Genomic DNA, 19,259 nt, shown 5'->3' on the forward strand with positions numbered 1-19,259 from the left:
AATCTGTCACCTTCGCCCCACTCCCCTGCTAGTTCCCAGTAACGGATGTGCATTTGATTTCTGCTGCTCTTTAATGCAGGGAGGACCCTGTGTCTGGGGGTGGGGGTGGGGGTATGATGTGTCTCGGCATCTTGAAAGATGAGATGAATAAGTTTTGCTTTGGTCTCTGAACCAGGTTCCCTTTTCTCCTGGCAGGAGGGTAGGCTGCTAACACTTCGGTTCCCCAATCATCTTTGAGCTGAGAGTGGAGATGGCTTAGCTGTTTGAATGCCAAATGATAGAGAATATGGCTCTCGCATGCCTGCAGACAATGTAGGGCATGAAAGAGAGGCTGTTTTTTGGCAGGGAAGAATCCTATCTGTCCACACGGCTGGCTCTCGCTTCTCTAAGGCATGTTCACAGATCATTTCTTTGATCAAGTTGTTCACAAAATGATCCCAGCAACTCGTCATTCCCTGCCACCCTTCTGATTTTGAAACAGGGCCACAGACGTTAGTTATAGGTCTTTGCCAGTGGGTGCACAGCAGTAGAACCAACTGGGGCTGAACATTTTAGACTTTCCGCTTGGGCCATGTGTTTTCTTGGCCTACAGAAAGTTGCCTTGGGATTTCAAGTTGGTGTGAAGGGAAATGGGGATAGTGGCAAGGGCTCTGGCCGATTCTACCCGAGATCAGAATGTTGGAGTCACAGAGACGGGGCTAAAGTGTTGTTCTTGTCTGTTCAGTGGTGACTCTTGAAATGCTCACTTGGTCATTGCTGAAGAACAGCCCTAGAAACTCTCTGGTGGGAGTGTGCCAAGAAACCATATAGACACCCAGTGGTGAAACCAGCACTCAGGTCTGCCACGGTTTGAATGCATCCCCCAACATCTGTTTAGAAACTTAAATCTCCAGATGCATCTGCTGATAGTGTTTAGAGGGGGGCGGTGTCTTTGAAAAGTAATCAGAATTAGATGAAGTCCCCTGTGTGTGTGTGTGTGTCTGTGTGTCTGTGTGTCTACAATGGGGCTGGTAGCTTTGTAGTAAAAGAAAGAGAGAGCTGTGCTCTCCATCTTCCTGGTCCTCGTCAGCTGATACCCTCTGCCACCACACTGCGCCTCAGGAAGAAGGTCCTCACCAGACGACAGCACTTTGTTATCGGACCCCTGAGCCTTCTTACTGTGTGATGTTCTTTCTGTTCTTTATAAAATCACCCAGTTTGTGGTATTTTGTCATAGAAGCAGAAAACATACTGAGAATATAAAAAGATACCATGATGGCAGAATGCAACGCTATGGGAAAATTATGAAATATAATTCTTCACGACTTATTTCTTCAATTAAAAAAAAAGCATAGATTACAGAAATCAGGACCTTTTTTCCCCTTTGAGAAATTGTCTCAAGTAGTCCAGGCTGGCCTTGAACTTTCGAAGCAGCCAAAGCTGGCCTTGAACTCCTAATCGTCCTACCTCCACTTGTCAAGGGTTGGGATTACAGGTTTTTCACAAGCCTCCTGGTTTAGAAGTGAGGTCTTGAGGAGGTCTGTACACTCTTGTTCATAGCAGTATTATTTGTGACAGCCAGAAGGTGGAAGCAAATGAAATGGCTATTAATACAACATATGGATGGATGATCTATAGCTTTCTGAAGGAAGGAAATTCTGACACATGGCTGGACCTTGAGAACAGTATGCTGAGTAAAACAAACCACTTGTAAAAGGACAAGCAAAGGTTCCCACTTACACAAGGCACCCACAGTAGCTATAGTCACATAGACAGAAAGCAGAACAGTGAGTGTGGGGGAGGGGAGAGGTCATGGGGGAGGGGAGGGGGCACGACCTAGGCCTGAAATCTCAGTTTTGCAAGATGAAAAGATGCTATACGTTGGGTGCAAAACAGTGTGATTATACTCAACACTACTGTACATTAAAAACAGTTAAGATGGTAACTTTTATTTTATACATTTTACCATTCTTTTTGAAAAGTACCAAGTAACAACTTTACAAGTTGCAAAACTCAGGCAAGCTAAATTGTACTTCAATAAGCCCGTGAATATGCATATGTGTATATATACATATATCTTATATATGCACATATATTACATGCATACATATTATATATACATTGTGTATATATAGAGAGATAGATTACACATATACACATGCCATATTATTTCACAGAAGGAAATGAGGACTTTCAAGTTGCAGATCTGATTCTTATTGCAGAAGCATGGTAGAGTACACAGAAGGCCTCCAGTTTCTGTTAGAAGTGTTCCTGACTTCAGCAGAGTGATGTCTGGGATAGGATAATCCAGAGCGATTGGCCCGTGTCCCCCATGCTCACAGTGCACTCTGCATGTCTCCTCTGGAGTCAACGGTTGTTGTTAAATGTGTTCTGTGAGGCAGCCACATGCACGCAGCTAACTCATGGTGTATACTTCCTAAGTTCCTAACTGCACCCCAGCCTGCCTACTTCCTGGTCTCTTATTTGATCCCCTAATGTGTTTCTTCTACTGCCCATTATTTTCTGTATCAATTGATGCTTCTAGAACTTCAGTTGGACTCTGATGCCAATACCCACAGGCAGGATCTAGAGATGGAATCCACAGGGAACATGAAGAATGGGAAATGCTGGGCAAAAGAACCCCATGGAGAATTCTAGAGGCCTCGCGAGTCATAGGAGCTAGCCACCGAGCAAATGTCCTGGCTGTCAGGTGAGCAGGGCCCCATGCCAGCAGAAGAAAACGAAGGGGATAAAATCTCTGCAACAGGAATTCTGAGAACTCACTAGCTAGAGGAAAGAATTATTTTGCACATGGGAGCTGTCCCTGGTACTTTTCCTGGGTTGTTGTTCTCTCCAGTAAAAGCTGTGGGCTTCTCTCAGGTGACCTGCCTTTGGGCCAAGCCTGAGAAGGGGAGGTGTGGCAAAGTCTATGGCAGTGGGATAGTGAGAAGGATCAGAAATACCCTTGGGGGGTGGGGGGTGGGGTGGCTCAAAAGCCTGACATCCCTACACTCACCGTAGTACAAATTCTAGCCAGACTCCTTTCTCTGCTATTACTGGCCCAAGACCCTAAAGTGGGGGACAGAGGGCATAAATGAGCACAAGATGGTGCCACACAGTGACAGACAACTGACCCCAAGCACTCCATCTTCTTTAGAGGAGAGAGATTTAGCGAATGCTTAAAGCTCTTCCACCTCCCACCCTTACGTGCTGCCTCTGGTGCAGGAGTGTGCTGTCGCAGCAAGCCACCAGCTCAGAACTGCCTTCTGCTGCTCTCCTCCCCAGTGCTCACACTTCCCGACCATCACCTTCCTAGGTAGTAATGCGTCAGCCTCGGGCAAGCAACAAAGTGTGGCTCCTTCAGGTGGTGGTAAGCCCTGGAGTACATACAGGTCTAATTTTTTATCCCCTCTGCTTGCAAAGATATTCCTACCCTGATTTCACAGGGTGGCCAACTCCCATTATCTCTGCGAGCCACCACAGCAAGGGAAACTCTTATGTGTGGTGAAGAGTTGGGAAGAGCTGGTGAGGTGGCAGAAGCCAGAACACAGACTGGCAAGGAACGTATGTGTGTGTGTGTGTCTGTGTGTTTGTGTGTGTGTATTTGTGTGTATGTGTCTATGTGTGTGTTTGTGTGTGTGTCTATGTTGTTTGTGTGCTTGTATGTGTGTCTGTGTGTATGTTTGTGTGTGTGTGTGTGTATGTGTTTGTATGTGTGTCTGTGTGTGTTTGTGTGTGTCTGTGTGTGTGTGTGTTTGTGTGTGTGTCTGTGTTTGTGTGTGTTTGTGTCTGTGTGTGTGTATGTGTGTCTGTGTTTGTGTGTGTTTGTGTCTGTGTGTGTGTTTGTGTGTGTGTGTAGGAGACAAACAAGCCTGGGAAAGGAGCCAAAAGCCCTCCCAAAGTCCTTCACCTTCCATCTCGAGGGATGGATACTTCCTCTGTTCTCATCCTTCATTGCATTTATAAACTCACTAATATCCTCCTTTTGAGGTGCTATGTTTAAAAAGGAGAGAGGAGCCCCTGTGAAGCCCCAGCTGCTTTCAAAATGGCTGTTTTGTGGGCTTGGCACAAACTCTTTCAGGGAGACCAGGGCTGCAGCTCCTTCCGGCTGTGTCGAAGATGTTGGGAGCCATTATCGTCTTGCTATGTTTGTGCCTCCTCTCAGGCCTGGGAAGGCATTGCAGTGTGGAGATGGGCCCTCCCTCAACCCCTGGTACCACAGGGAAGTGTCTACCTTCTGTTTCTCTTGTGCTGCTTTGGTTCCCCATGTCTTCTTCCTGTGTGCTTGGCCTGTCTGAATTGATCTTTCTAGACCAAGGCAGGTCTTCTGGCTTTAAGAAAAATGGTTCTCTTGGCATCAAGCAGATTCCCCTCCCTGCCCAGTGATGTCTGCAAAAGAGCAGAGGTGGAGAATCATGACGGTGTCATTGTGAGAGTCACTACCGGGCTGCAGGGCCAGCTGCCCCCTGCCGGCCACGCTTTCATGCTGGTCATGACTTACTCTTCTATAGTCAACAGATATGCCTGAAGAGAAGGGTTCGGAAAGTCTGTAGGTTTGCGAAAATTATTGCCAGCCTTTCTCCACTTAACAAGTGGGGTAAAGACAGATTTGACAGACAGGAGTGTGAGGACATATGGTATTTGTGCTGTGGGTTATGTGTCTGATGTGAATTCGAGGCTGTCTGATCTCTTCCACTGCTTCGTTTGACAAAGATCCGCATGCCTGTATGAGAGGCCTGGCAGAGTTTGGAGAATCTCTGGTTTATTAGCAGACCCCCTGATAGGCCATCTCACTTAGCCTCCTTCTTCCAAGTGGTAGTGGCATTAAATCATCCCGACAAAAAGGAATTTAGCTCTTTTAGCATACTCCCAGAGTAGGGATTCTACTTGGCTCTTGGAGACGCACTGAGGGGTTGGGGAAAGGCTGCTACCAGAAAATCATTTCTGTTTGGAATCCCTTAAGTTGAAGAAATACTAGGGACAGCCTGGCAGGTTTAAGAATCAGGTGGTCACTAAGAATCGATATAAAGAACAACCACAGAATCCGTTCTGCTATGACAGATATTGTAGGTACCGGACACACCCTGATGAATGGGTAATCCCCCTTTACCCTGCATTCTGAGGCACCTGGGAAAATGTTCAAGAAACCAACTTGTAAATACCTTTAGCAAACCAAAAAGGAAGACCTCTAACCACAGGGCCTGTGAATACGAACATCTACTGGACAGATCTACTTACTATCTTAAGGCAGAGAGGTGAAAAAGGCAACACCATGCACCATCACTCTCTGCATGGTCTGGACTCTCTCCCACGCAACACACCCTCAGGAAACTGAGAAATGTGGTCAGACCACAGGGCTGCTGGGGGTGGGTAAGTGGGCCCTGGCAGCAGAGTGGTTGGCAGGATGCAGGATATGTGGAAAGCTCACCAAACGCCCACTGTTGGCCAAGAAGGGTACAACATCTTCACCAGTAATGGACCGTGGGCTACAAGGCTTAGCCTCTTAACTCCATTGCAAAGGTGATTACTCATAAAGAATGATATGAGATTTCCCCCTGAGACAAGTTAAGAGGTGTGTGGGCGAACACGGGAATTTGAATAAGCTAACTCTGATGAATTACAGAAAGTGGTCAGAAGCAGGGGCTGAGGAGAAAGCCCAGTTGGTAAGTTGGTAAAGTACTTGCTGTGTAAGTCTGTGGATCTAAGTTTGATGTCCATGCATATTAAAGGTTGGGTGTAGTGTACTGCCTGTGATCCAACTTCAGGACAGCTGGGAACAGGCTCTGTGGGGCTCACCAGCCAACCAGCATAGCCTACACGGTGAGTCTCAGGCCAGTAAGACACCTTGTCCCAAGACAAAACAAAACCAGGTGGATGCCACCTGATAACACCTGACATTTGGCCTCCACATGTACATGCACACTCGCGCACACACACACCAGAAAAATCATCCAGACACACAAAATGATCAGGAACAAATAACATAAACATTTAGGGAAGAAAAGTGGGGCTGAACTGAGGGTCTGTGCCTTGTCAATCAATGTTCTGGAAAATTCACTGACTGTGGAGGTATCCTGCCCCTGAACCTACGGCTGGACGCTTTCTGGTTGGGGCATAACGATAATGTGTGCAGCTTCCTGGCTTTAGGGTCTCGGCAAGCTCCTATGGACTTCAGTCCTTCTGAACGGGCAACAAGACTAGGGTCTGGCTAGTGAGTAAGCCTAGGTTTTAGTTCTTCCCTCCTTCCTTGGTGAGACAGATCTAACATATCTCAGCCCCACAGGCCTGCCTCAGTTTCCTTGTCAGAGAAAGACATGACATTTGAAACACTTAAATGAGGTACTAGGCACGGAGGTTATTTGGGCGTGAAGCACAGCCCCGAGGTTGACGTGAAACAGAAGGAGATCGACACCATTCATTCTCTCACGGGCCCTTCTGTGGTGTATGCCGCAGTCACCATCAGACACCTTTTGTCTCTTCTGTCTTTAGGGGGTGGGATGGGCAGGGGTGTGGGGGCAGCAGACAGGTGGGAGCAGGTGGCTTCCAAACTCACCCAGAGAAGACCAATCCTGGGAATACAGTGGGGAGGAAAAACAGAAGAAGGGAAGAAGCCATTCTATACTCAGGGATCCCCTGTCCACGGCTCTGTATCCCTCTTCTTAATCCCTAGGCACTGCCAAGCTTGGGTGAGTCACTACAGCTTACATGTGGATGGAGCTTTCTGGAAGCAGAGTAAGCAGGAATCTTAGCCTGCTCTTATAAGACAATTCCTGTGGGGACTCTGATGTTCCAAGAGACCTTGTTTTCTGGAGGAGGCTATCTGTGCACCTCTAGGCTGTTCAATGGGATGAGGGGGGTGGGGGGTGGGACTCTGTTCTCTATAGTTTTCTCTTATTCTGGACTTCCAAGGGTGTGGAGCTTAGAAAGGCATACCCAGCACCACCAGGAGACCAGGGAGTGCTAAGTATTCCTGGAGGGCCTGAGTACCCCAGGACTGTGGAAAAGTCAGCAAGCTGGATGAGTGTAGTAGGACATCTGATGGTGCACAGGCTGCCCTTGGGAACTGCTGTGGGTACAATGGGCTTCGGGGCCATTCAAGGTCTCAAGGACAGCTCCAGATCCTACCAAATGCTCTGTGCATTGCCCCATAACTAAGAACCACAGACACACAATTCAGATGGCTGGCCATCCAGATTCACATCATTGCAGCAACAGCATGAAGACCACTGAGGGTGGGCTAGGGACTGGGGGTTAGGTGGATTCTGGAAGAGTGAGTCCCTGGCAATGGCTTAGAGGTGGCTAGACTCAGGAGCAGCCAGTGGGAACACTTCCTTTTGTGGCCACCAGAGGTCACTGGCTCCCAGGATTGGAGTTGTAAAATGTCCTTTCAGAGAGCCTGTCACCTGTGTGCCAGAGCATTAAAGTCTCCTCCAGCCCTAGTGCCAATTCAGCCCCAGGAGAGGGATGGGGATCCCCTAAAGAACATCTTCCATGTCCCTGTCAGGGAGGGATGAGAGCAGACACCTGAAATGACCCTGGGATTCCATGTCCAGGCTCTCCCTTTAAGGAGTCAGTCTAATCACAGTAAGGAAATGACCGGGGACTCTGTGACCAGCTGCTCCCACTTACTTCAGGGAAGAACAAACACATTCAGAACAAACACTTCCATTCATTCCTTTTCATTCATATTCTCTCTGTCTCTGTAGGCAAACAACCGAAAGCCACTGTTGAGTTCTGAGCAGCACAGTGTGTGTGTGTGCGCGCGCGCGTGCATGTATGCATGTGTGTGTGGGATGTCTGTGTGTGTGTGTGTGTGTGTATGTTTGAATGTGTATGCGAGTGTATATGAGTGTGTGTGTGTGTGTGTGTCTGCGTGTCTGCGTTGTCTGCGTGTCTGTAGGGAGGGTATGTACTGGAAAGGCAAAGATTTCACAGCCTGCATGGACACCCTGTATGACTCCCTGTGGCTTCCGGGAATCAACCCCTGATTCATGCCAGCATCAGGCTAGAAGAGTTAAACCCCACAGGCATCTGGCTGGGTCCTCTCCGTGAAGCACCAGGAAGACATCCAGGACACATGAACTCCCACATGTCCCCTCTCTCCCAGAAGACTCACCTCCCATTTCCAAGCATTTTGGGAGGGGCCGTCTGAGATGAGGGAGCCCCTCCCCCACCGTGCTGTAGGGTGCGCACAGGGAGGCCAGGAGCCTGCTGATTTTTCTTCTGCTTTGGCTCACTTTGCTTCTGGAACAGCAGGCTCATCTCCTGCATTTTTAATAGTGGGGCACATTTAGCATTCAACACACACTTGCAGGTTGATAAGGCCCAAGGAGAAGGCAACAAGCCATCCATGGGAGGAAAACCTTTTCCCAGCTCTTCCCTGCCTCCTGCCCACATCAGCCAACATCAGTGGAATCCAGCTTTCTATCTGCTCGCCAGGCCTGGCTGTGGTGAGAAGGGATGACGGCTGAGAAAGGCATCCTGGCTGGCAGTCACTCTGCCAGAGCCTGGTCCCCGGAAGAACAGAGACTCATAAAGAAGGATGAAATGGTCAGTGTGGCGCAAAAGATCAAACAATCATAGTCTCCTCTTTCTTTCTTGAGATGGGGTCTTGCTCGGGCTCAAGTCATCTTCCCTCCTCAGAGTCCTGAATGCTGGGATTATGGCTTCATGTGCTGGGACTATGGATATATTCTCAGTTGTCTTTTGCCCAGGAACAAAATCATTTGTCCATCTTCCCGTGTCACTGTGGACTACAGGGACATTAGCCAGGGACTCTGTGGATTCCGACTTCCTCAGGAGTGATCTCTAATGGGCAGGTAAACTAGAGAAAAAGGGCTCAGCGAGCTTCAGGTGCAGGACTAACAGACTGCTATGTAAATTCTCAGGCGGTTCGGAGGAGACAGATTTAATGGCGTGGGGATGCTATCTTCCTCCTTCTCCCCCTTTTTCTCTTCCTCTTTCTTTCTTGTAATGCTGGTGACCAAAGCCTCCCGCATGTTGGACAAACACTTTATTGCTGAGCTCTGCCCTCCCAACCTATATTTCAGGGACAGATTCTTGCTAAGTTGTCCAGTCTGGCTTTGAACTCACTCTGGAGCCCTGGCAGACCTTGATCTTTGAATCCTCCTGCCCCGGACTTACAAGTAGCTGAGCTTACAGGCCTGTACTACCAGACCTGGCTCCTCCTCGCCATGGCTCACCTTCTCCTCACTGTGTGTGCGCGCACAAGCATGGTACAAGGTCAGTTTGGAGGTCCACAACTTGGTGGAGCTAGTTCTGAAGATAGAACTCAGGTCATCAAGCTTGTGGCAAGCATTTCACCTGCTAGGCCATCTCACGAGCCTTCCCCCTTTCTTCTTTTAAATTTTTCTATGTTCATTTGACTATTTATTTTTTGAAGCAGGGTCTCAATATGCAGCCCTGGCTGGCCTGAAACTCACTCTACAGACACAGATAGCCTGTGCTTCTGAAGCACTGGGTCAAAACACATGGGCTATCAAGTCCAGCTTCTGCTTTTTTTTTAAAAGTGTTTTCCCCTCCCTACTAAGTTATAGAAAGGGCAAAATCATACATGTGCAGACTGTTCAAGTTAGTGTGAAAATACCCAGAGATCAGCCTGACTCGAAGGTGCTGTTTATAGCCACGCATTCAAACCTGAACTAATCGCGAAAGGATATCCTGACACCTGCTGTCAAATTCCTTGTCACGTCTGCCAGCCCTATAGGCAGGCAATCTTGTGTGCTTCTGTGGCCTTAAGGGTCAATTGAGAACTCATTTGGAAAGGGCCTTTGGCTGGACTTTCGCTATGGGTCTCCCTGCTGGTTCCACTACAGGTCCAGAACACCAGACTAACACAATTAAGAACCCAGTGTTCCCTCCACTTCACAAGAGACCAGCCAAAGCACTTGCAAATCCAACACCCTACTCTGGGTCACACTCAGAAACACAACAAGGTCTGGGCTCTCTGGTAGCAGCCACTGGTGACTGCTTAGCTCATGAAGTGTGACGGCTGCGCTCTTGAGCTGAGAATGGAATTCTAAACATTTAAATTCACAACAATCTTAAAATAAGAAACTGGATTCAGTTATGATAGAGTTTAAGTGTGTTTGGAACCACTTGAGTTTGCAACTCCGCCTGACAGTTTCTAGTTCTTAATGGCATCTGGCAGTGGGATAAATATTCCTGTAAACTTAGATGTACCACAAAGGTAAAAGATACACAGGACTTCAACGACTGGGGGTGGAATGAGGTGACTCTGAGTACAGGAACGTGAACTAGCTTACTAATTGTATGTTGAAATGACAATATTGTGGCTGTATCAGGTTAAAAAATTATATAGTAGAAAATTAATTTCACAGGTTTTTTTGAAGGTGGCTGACACTTTAGAATGAGACACAGGGCACACACTGCATTTCCATTGGATACTGCTAGTCCAAACACTTCTTGACAGAAGGTCGCTGTCTTCGAGAAATCACATGGTCCCCTTCAATGGACCCATCTGGTTCTGTGTGACATTCAGTTCAAGAAGTGTTAGTCACAGTGGCCCCTTGTTTGCACAACTGCCAACAGGCCACCATGTTGGGGGCACCATTGTAACCCCTGAGCAGGAGGAATGAGGGAAGCAGAATGTATGGTGGAACATAAACAGAGAGCATCATGGGAGAGGGCATCACAGGCAAAGACGATAAGCCACAGGCTGAGAGCAGATGGCAGTGTATCGGGTGGCTGGCCAGGGGGAAGTAGATGAGAAAGGACTAAGGACAAAGTGATCAGTGAATAGGTGATAAGAATGACTATGACTTGGACCAGGAAGAGGGGGACAAGATGCAGCAGGAAGAACAGTAGGCTGAGCAGGCCCTGCTTTGCAGGCTCCTCTTCCTGTCCCATTTCCAAGGGCCCTATCTTTGCCCTTCATTCTTTTCTCAACACATACCTTTTGGGGAGGTCCTGCCTGGACCCACGGTGTCAATGTCCCATCTATGTGGACGACTCTCATAACTCTGTTCCAGCCCTACCTCTCTGTTAACCTCAGGGTCTAAACATTCAGTGCCCGCCACCTACTTCTTTGCGGTCTCAGACAGAACACACAGATTCTGATGGGACTGACCCTCTTCCGCTTGAGGAAGTAGCAGAAACAGTGAGCCAGCCATCCGAGTCTGAAATACCACCATCATCCTAACTCCTCCCCGGTGGTCCAGTGCGTGTACACCAGCCCTCACCCGTGTGAGTCCTCTCTCATGGACGTGCCACCTCCTTAACGTGCCACCTCCTTAATGTGCCACCTCCTCAACGTGCCACCACCTTGAGCACAGGCTCTTACTGCACCTCACTTGGACTTTGTGGAAATAGCCTCGCTCTTCTCAATGCTCCCAGGATGTTCTCCCAGCCTTCCTTGATACTGCTGCCGGCAGGGGAGGCTTCTTTTAATCCTCTAGGTCATTTTTCTGTGGTCCTGAGTTTGCTGCATTCAGCAGGACTTCATGCCTCCTTGGATTCAGAGCCTACCTCTCCTCCTGTGCAGATGCTTCTGCCCATTCTCCTCATGGGCAAATGCTTCTGCCTGATCTGAGCCCATTCCCTAACGACATCATTCCCAGCTGCTTAAGAAATATATTTTTTAATTGTGGCAAACCAGACACAGCATAAAATCATGTCCTGAGCTCTGTTTTCTGTGTCCAGCTCCTTACTACAGACATCTCTGGCTTAGGGGCTTAACTTAGGACTTGGATTTTATGATATGTACTCACTGGCAACTATATATTTTTTGGCTTGGGGGTGCTGGGGGCTGAACCCAGGCCCTCATGCACGGAGTGCTCACACTCTCCCATCAAGCTGGACCACCAGCCCAGAAACTCAACTTTAAATTTTGACCTTTCCCTAAGCTAGCCATCTGTGTACAGTATTCTTTTACAGTCATGGGCCATAGCTTGGGCTGTAGCAAGTGTTCAGACCCACAGCTGACCACATATAAATTAGTCAGTCTCTCTCTCTCTCTCTCTCTCTCTCTCTCTCTCTCTCTCTCTCTCCCAATGAAAACTGATCTACAGGGTCTGAGGTGGTTGCATTTTTTTTTCTTTGCATGTGTATGCATGCATGTGTGCATGATATACGTATGTGTTTGTGTGAGTGTGCACATGTTTGTGGGTACATTTAGGGGCTCAAGGTTCATGTTGAGTGTCTTCTTTGATTGCCTTCACCTTAGCCTTTGAGATGGACCTCTTGGCAAATCAGGGGCTCATTGATTTGGCTACACTGGTTGGCCATGAGTTTTAGGGATCTGTCTATACCCTTCCCCTGTCACTGGACACACACTGCTGTATTATGTGAGTTATTGGAATGGGAACTCATGTCCTCATGACAGGCCTTTCACCAATAGCCATCTCCCTGGCCTGGCCCCTCTTTTTTTTTTTTTTTTTTTTTTAATTTTCTTTTTTTGTTTTGATGTGGATGATGGGGATCTGAACTCAGGTCTCCATGAGAGTTTATTGAATTAGAGGCAAGAAAGGCAAGCTCAAAGCACTGTGTGGATTTGCTGCTTGGCTCTGAGCCAGCCACTTAGCATGGTGGGTCTCATTGTTAAGCCTGAATAGCTTGTGATTCGAAGTCACAGGCCTCTCAAGATTCCAACTTCCTTACTGCCTACTAAATAAAGAGTGAGTCCTGCCACCAACATGAAGATCCTCTGTAAGGTGGCCCCAAAGTCCCTCTGCCAATCCTGGTGACCCATTGATACCTATTATGCTTGCTTTCCGTGCTTTCTTCCCTGGGATTGAGCACGCCGCTATCTTCACTTAGTATTTAATGGACACCTACACTGATAATTATGTGCTCACTGTAATAATCACCAAGGATGCACAGGGCCCACTAATGCTATACAGAGAGCTTTGTGCAAGTTTAAAAAAAAAAAAATGCCTGCAGTCCACACAATGGACTGACAGTCTTCATCCCCTGGTGCACAACCTGTGCAACTCTAAGGTATAGCCTTGGGAATCCAAAGTTAAATGTGATAGGACAGGAGAAGGCACAGGAGAAGGGCATCCAACCAAGGCAAAAAGCCCTACCAGGTGAGGTCATACTTCAGCTGCTCCTCGGTTTATCATGGGGTAATGCAATTTTCAGTTGGCTACGTACGTATGTAGAAAGTTCAGAAAGCCAACGTGCATTTTTAAAATTTGCTTGTCAATTTTATTTCATGTGGGTGGGTGTTTTGCCTGCATGTATGTTTGTGTACCATGTGTGTGCCTGGCACCCTCAGAAGCCAGAAGAGGCTGGAATTCAAAGTCCTGGAATTACAGATAATTGTTAGCTATTATGTGGGTGCTGGGAATTGAACCTGGGTCCTCTGGGAAAGAAGCCAGTGTTTTTAACTGATGAGCTAAATCTCTCTAGTTCCCAACACACATTTAATATACCTACTTAGGGGGTTGGAAGGTGGCCCACTGAGTAAACTGCTCACTCTTATTTAATAGGTAATGAGACACTTGAAGCAATTGTGATTTAGAATTCAGGCTTAAAATGGGACAAAAGGTGACTGCCTCAAGGACACACAGAAAGTCCATGGCAGAGCCTGGCTTTGATTCAATTTTCTTGCCTCAAGATGTTCCCCAGATAGAGGGCTCATAACCCTTGGTCCACGTGCCCACCATCGCCCCTTGCTGGTGAGTGCATCTACTTTATTGCCACCACTGTGGTTGTCATCTTCCATGGACACAGGAACCAGTTTCTTCTGCTTTCCAGTGAGAACTAAAGACCAGCGGCTGTCAGTGAACTCTTCAGGTCTTCGGTGGGTGCTAGACCAGCGCTGCTGTGGAATCCCTCCGCGCGGACTAAGAAGCTGCTGGGTTTGCAGCCTGTCCCGCGTACAGGATGGCCACGTGCAGTTCGCGAACTGCACAGCTGGAGCCACGTGAGCTAGTCTAACAACTGTGGTGCACTGACACTGTCGGTTCTGCTCCTCCCAGTAACACATCTGGCCAGTTGTTTCAAATAGCACTTCATGCTCCTCTCTGAAGGCGCCTTGCCCACTGCGAGTCTTAGTGTGAGGAGAGGGTTGACTCTGCTGAGTGTGGAAACTGATCCAACTCAGCAGTTTCCCTTAACAGTGGCCTCTTGGGAGAACGGAGTGCTAGGAGAGCACGGGACCCCTCAGCTGCCCTTTCATAAGGTGAGCTCACTTTATAATATCCTCACTCTGGGGCGTCTTCGCCTTCCTTACATTTGTCTGTAGGTCGTTCCCAGACTCTTCTTTATTTGCTTCTCTAGAGCTGGAGACCTCACTCATGCTAGGTAAACACTTTACAGGCAAGCAACACCTCTCGGTCTGAATAAACTATTTCACCATTTTCCATTTCCATGGTTTCCCCTGAATCTGTGGCTTTTTATTTTTCACACGGGGTCTCACTACACAGTCTAGCCCTTAGACCCCAATTATTCCTCTAGCCTCAGCCTCCAAAATGCTGGGACTGTACATCTACGCCACCATGCCTATCTCTGAAGAGCCACTTCTCTCACTCTTAGTCCCAGGCTATGAGGTTTCGGCAGAGATGGAAGTGCAATGATAATGGTAATTATGCTTAAACGTGTGTTGTGCATGTACTCTGACCCGTGTATTGTACTTGCTGCCATACAAAGGAGCTACTGGATCCTCACAGTGTCCCATGGGAAAGAGCTAGTCTATGACTAGATCCATTTTACAGTACAGCAAACCAAGGCACAGCAAGGTCAAAAGACTTGCCCAAGGTCACCCAGAAAGAGACTTGTCCACGGGGGAATAATTCCTCAGCAGTCAAGCCCTTGGCTCTCTGGGGGACATTAAGAGGAGAGCCTGGGGGGTCTTTACTGCTACAAGCTGATCAGAGGTCACCAACTGTCACTCTCTCCTAGGAGACCGGGCTCTCCTAAAGCAAAACTGTACCGTCACACAAGATAGATCTATGCTCCAGCGGCCCACAGAGAACGCAGCTAGTGTTCGAAGCAGAGCTGCTTGCAGCCAAGTCTCTGTTCCGACCTCTCCCACTGTCACCTGAGGCTCTTTCATTGATCTGGCATAATTAGCTCTCTACAAGTCATAATTTCCAGCGCACAGTGCCTGCCCCATTGATGGGTGATTGTATTATTCCACATCCTTCCCGGGTAGGACGTTAAGTGCAATTAACTACCATTAATTAATGAACACCATTTCTCTTTAAACATATAAATTAGACACACTCTGCACTTGTCCCTTCTCTGTCTTCAGGAGGCTGGGAAGATGAAGCTGTGACATGCTAGTTCCAAGTCCTTCCTATTCTCAGTATGGCTTCCTATTTGTCTGGCCCACAGGGAATCTTTTGTGTCTTTTTGGTAAAGACTCCCCATCAAAGGGGTGACTTTCCCTTTCTTTCTGCTCTATAGTTAGTTATAAGATACCCAGTGCCCAGTGTCCTTGGGGGGGATGGAGAGCAGAGGCCCTGTGGGGGAGGGAGACTGATTCCAGGGCTGGGACACCATCATGGCTTCCTCCCATCTCTTCTCCCTCTGTGGACTGACAGTCTGTGCCTTGATTGCTTATACCTGCATTTCTCTTCATCGGGGCAGAAGATTGAGAAGCAAACACATTACTGATGAGTCTTTCCCTGTTTTCTTTAGACACATACAGCTCAGTTCTCAAATGTACACCCATTCTTTGTCGAGACATACAGAACTTTTAAGGTCCTGTGCTCCCTTAGTTACTAGGGACTAGTAGCTGGCCTCCTCATGGTATCATTTTGGGTTCCTGCCTCTGTACCCCCAGATTTCTGAACATGGCACCCAGAGTCAATGCCGGAGTGGAGAGGGCAGAGAGAGTCTCAGCTGCCCAGCACCTGGACTCACCATGGTTTATCCCTTGGTCCCTTTGCAGAGAAGACTGTGTGCTGTGCGCTGCTGGAGGTAAGTAGATTGTCTTTGGGCGTTTTAAATGGCTTTGAGGTGCTGCTGACAGCGTTATGGCCGCTGAGACAGGCTTTTGTCTTTGCCTGTGCTAGTGTTGTCCGGGAATTGGAGGCTGGAGACGCTGGAGAGGGAGAAGGCCTGCACATTGAACTGTGTCTTCTCTCTACAGGGGAGAAAGAACAGAATTCAGCACAGCATCCATGGCCAGTGTGTCCCATGTTCACACACACTCGTGAATACCACAGGCACAAAGCAGGCCTCTGCTGGCAGGGTCAGCACCTCCACAGCTTCTGACGCTTGCTCTGATGTTGGCTTCAGTGCCAACTTACAATGACTGCAGTCGGGACTTCTGTATCGAATGGCCTGCTAAGCTAACGCCGGGATTCTCGGGGGAGGTATTTCTATCCTTCTGCAAAACCACTTCCACGGGAGTAGCAGGTGTCACCTGACACAGTGGATCAACCACAAAACCAACATGATCCCCAGACAGCAACTCAGGTCTTCTGGGGCAGTGGGCAGGGCAGAACTCTTAGAATGACTTCTCCAGCATAGGAACAGCTTGGAGGTCGGTGGTGAACATGGTGGGAGGATCTCTTAGAATCTTTAAAGGTCATGAGTGGCTCAGCATGGAACAGTCTGCTGATGTATCACAGCTGTAGTCTCTTTAAGCTCACAGAAGTCCAAAACCATAATGTATCCCAGGATGCAAATGCCTGAAGCAGAACCACAGAAGTGGTGCATGGATTTGGGGTGGGGGTGGGGGGAAGGTAGGGTGGCAGGCACAGCTTCCTGTGCTTCTATAGGAAATACTAGAGGTCTGAGCTTAGACATATCATTCGTTCACACGCGGCCAGCTACCATCTTCTTAGACCAACAGGAAGAGAGCAGATGAGACCAAGGCTGTAAAGTCAGGAAGCTAGGTCCTGATACACACCCTAATAGTGGTTATTAACAGTTTGAGAGTAACAGGTGTGATAAAAGTTAAGGACTCTAGGAGAGTGCACTTCCATGTGCCTGAAAACTTTGTACACACTTCCAGGAAAGAAATATCAAACTCTTACAGGTTTCTCCTGAAATCCTAAGTCCCCTCTGGCTCTCAGTGACTACAAATAATCAGCTGATTACTATCTGCTGGAGAAATGAGTGAAATGGTGGTAAAAGTCCTGATGGTAAGAATGAGAGATCACAAATCAGTCACTTTATTAGTCAGCAGTGACAGTGACAATAAAGGTGAAGAAACGATGGAAAGATGGCGAATCACATCTGAGAGCTGTCCCAGGTTTTCTTTTGGGTGGAATACTTCCAGCTGCTGTAATGAGGAAGCTGACTGTACAGAAAAAATAGCCAGAGTGTCCTTTGAAGGCAGGTTGGGGTTTCTCTACTCTCCCCCCCCCCCCCATCCCAATGGGCCATCAGGGTGTCTCAAAGTTGACCGTGTGGAATTGGGTGCTACAGTATTTGAGGATCATCTGATTGCCAGGAGTTTTACCTGACCAGCGTTTGCATTCTGTCTCTACAGAATGATTCTGTGGGGCAATTGTTCTCTGCTGGCTCAGAGTGAACCCTACACACATGCCTTATTCCCAGAAGCTATCACTGAAGGTTTTGAAAACCAAGATCTGTTCTGATGCTGTAGAGAGAACACAGTGCTGGAGGAAGCACGCCCCGGGTCCTAACACCCTTATGGTAGGTTTACATGGGTTTTCTCAGTTGCTGAGCTCACTCTTGGCTTCCACGTCTTCATTTATAAATGAAGTGGGTACCTAGATGGATTCTCAGGCCACCTTCCACCTTGACTATGAACACGATGCATCTATTATCTCCTCCTCATGACTCACAGTTCCTAGTAGTTACAGGAATAATTACAGACAGAGTATTGAAATACCTCATGTGAATCTTCCTTGGAAGGACTCACTTTTTATAAAATTGTATGGCCTTAAAAAAAAAAAAAAAAAAAAAAAAAAAGTCCTTTCTGAGGGTGGCCAGGCATATCTAACCTCCCCACAGATGACTGGCTATTGGAAACTCAGAGAGACCAGGTGATTGCCAGGGTCAGGACTAATAACCACTTGAGGAATAGGGCCTTGGCCATGGGCCTAACTGCCTCTCAGGAAGGAAATGGGGTGTACTGTGAGCAAGACTGGAGAACATAAAATCACTAAAGGTTAGGAGTGGGTAATACAAGAGATCTAGTCTCATCTTTGCAAGGCCCACAGGGAGGACCTGGTTTGTGGCCATGATGGAACCAGAACCTCTTCCTTTAAGCCCTTTTCCTTAGAACTTGTGCCCTTCAGAAATACCTTTTTGAGTAACCTACCTTCCTTCCTTCCTTCCTTCCTTCCTTCCTTCCTTCCTTCCTTCCTTTCTCTTTCTGTCTGTCTGTCTTTCTTTCTTTTTTGCTGTTTGACACAGGGTTTTGACTCTAAAATAAGATTTTTATTTCTGCCACAGCTCTTCCACGATTTTCTTGGGCCTTCATTCTCTGACTTGATCAAAGCTCTCGAGGAGTGGGAGATCCAGAAACACCACTCCTTCGCCTTTGATTACAGAGTAACAAAATCCTTATTTTTCTAAAGTCGTGGTTAAAAACTGTAGAAGTAGTGGGGAGGGAATGAATGGGAATGACACATAAAGACACACATACATGAAAATGCTGAATGCTGTCTGTGTACTTTGTATAACCTAAAAAAAAAATTACTGAAAAATGAAGTAAAGACAAGAAATTGTCATTAAAATACAAGAATCAAGGGTTGGAGAGACTGGTAATTCTGAAATTACCTTCATAGGGAAGTTGTGGTCATGGTCTTGGCCCACATATACTATTAAAGTGGTATAAACATCAAGTCAACGATTTTTCTTGGTTTTATGCTTTTCTTTGCTTTTTTTTTTTTTTTTTCATAAGCAACCCTCCCATCTCCCTTCCCGGCCTATTGAGGTAGAGTCTCTTGGGTCTCAAGTTGGCCATAAGTTTACTAAGTAGCTGTGGTAACCTTGAACTTCTGATCTTCCAACCTCAACCTCCCAAATGCTGAAATTATAAGCCACAACACCTAATTTCCATGGTCCCGAGAATTAAACCCAGGGCTTTGTATCTGCCGGGCAAGCATTCTACTTACTAAGTTGCATCTCCAGCCCCCATAAGTCCTTCTTAAACATCCAATTGTGAGAACAAGTTGTATAGAAGAGATCTGAAAATCAAGTTCTGTGATTTGTTAAATACATAATTTTATACTGAATCAAGTTGGCCAAAGGGGGGGAGGGGGGATCATTCACACAGTAGCCCTTGGAGGGGTCAGCATCTCAGTCTCCTGAGCTGTAGGAGCAAGTGCAACCCCTACTGGGGCAGGTAAGAAAAGCTACATAAGCAT

At 47.4% G+C, this 19,259-nt stretch overlaps 1 protein-coding gene across 16 annotated transcripts in view; it reads right to left on the reverse strand.

The window, feature by feature from the left end:
• The window catches only part of Atxn7l1 (ataxin 7 like 1), a 220,496-nt gene that overhangs the window by 37,754 nt on the left and 163,483 nt on the right, over positions 1–19,259 (reverse strand). For all 16 annotated transcript variants that reach the window (XR_013113186.1, XM_034514148.2, XM_076941999.1 and 13 more), the window contains one exon: positions 15,832–16,054. Coding sequence is in view for 15 of the 16 variants with exons in the window: in XM_034514148.2 (XP_034370039.1) it covers positions 15,832–16,054 (223 nt within the window). In the remaining variant the exon portion in view is untranslated. The remainder of the gene's footprint in view (positions 1–15,831; positions 16,055–19,259) is intronic.

This window comes from Arvicanthis niloticus, chromosome 11 (assembly GCF_011762505.2).
Source record: "Arvicanthis niloticus isolate mArvNil1 chromosome 11, mArvNil1.pat.X, whole genome shotgun sequence".
Lineage (NCBI taxonomy): Eukaryota > Metazoa > Chordata > Mammalia > Rodentia > Muridae > Arvicanthis > Arvicanthis niloticus.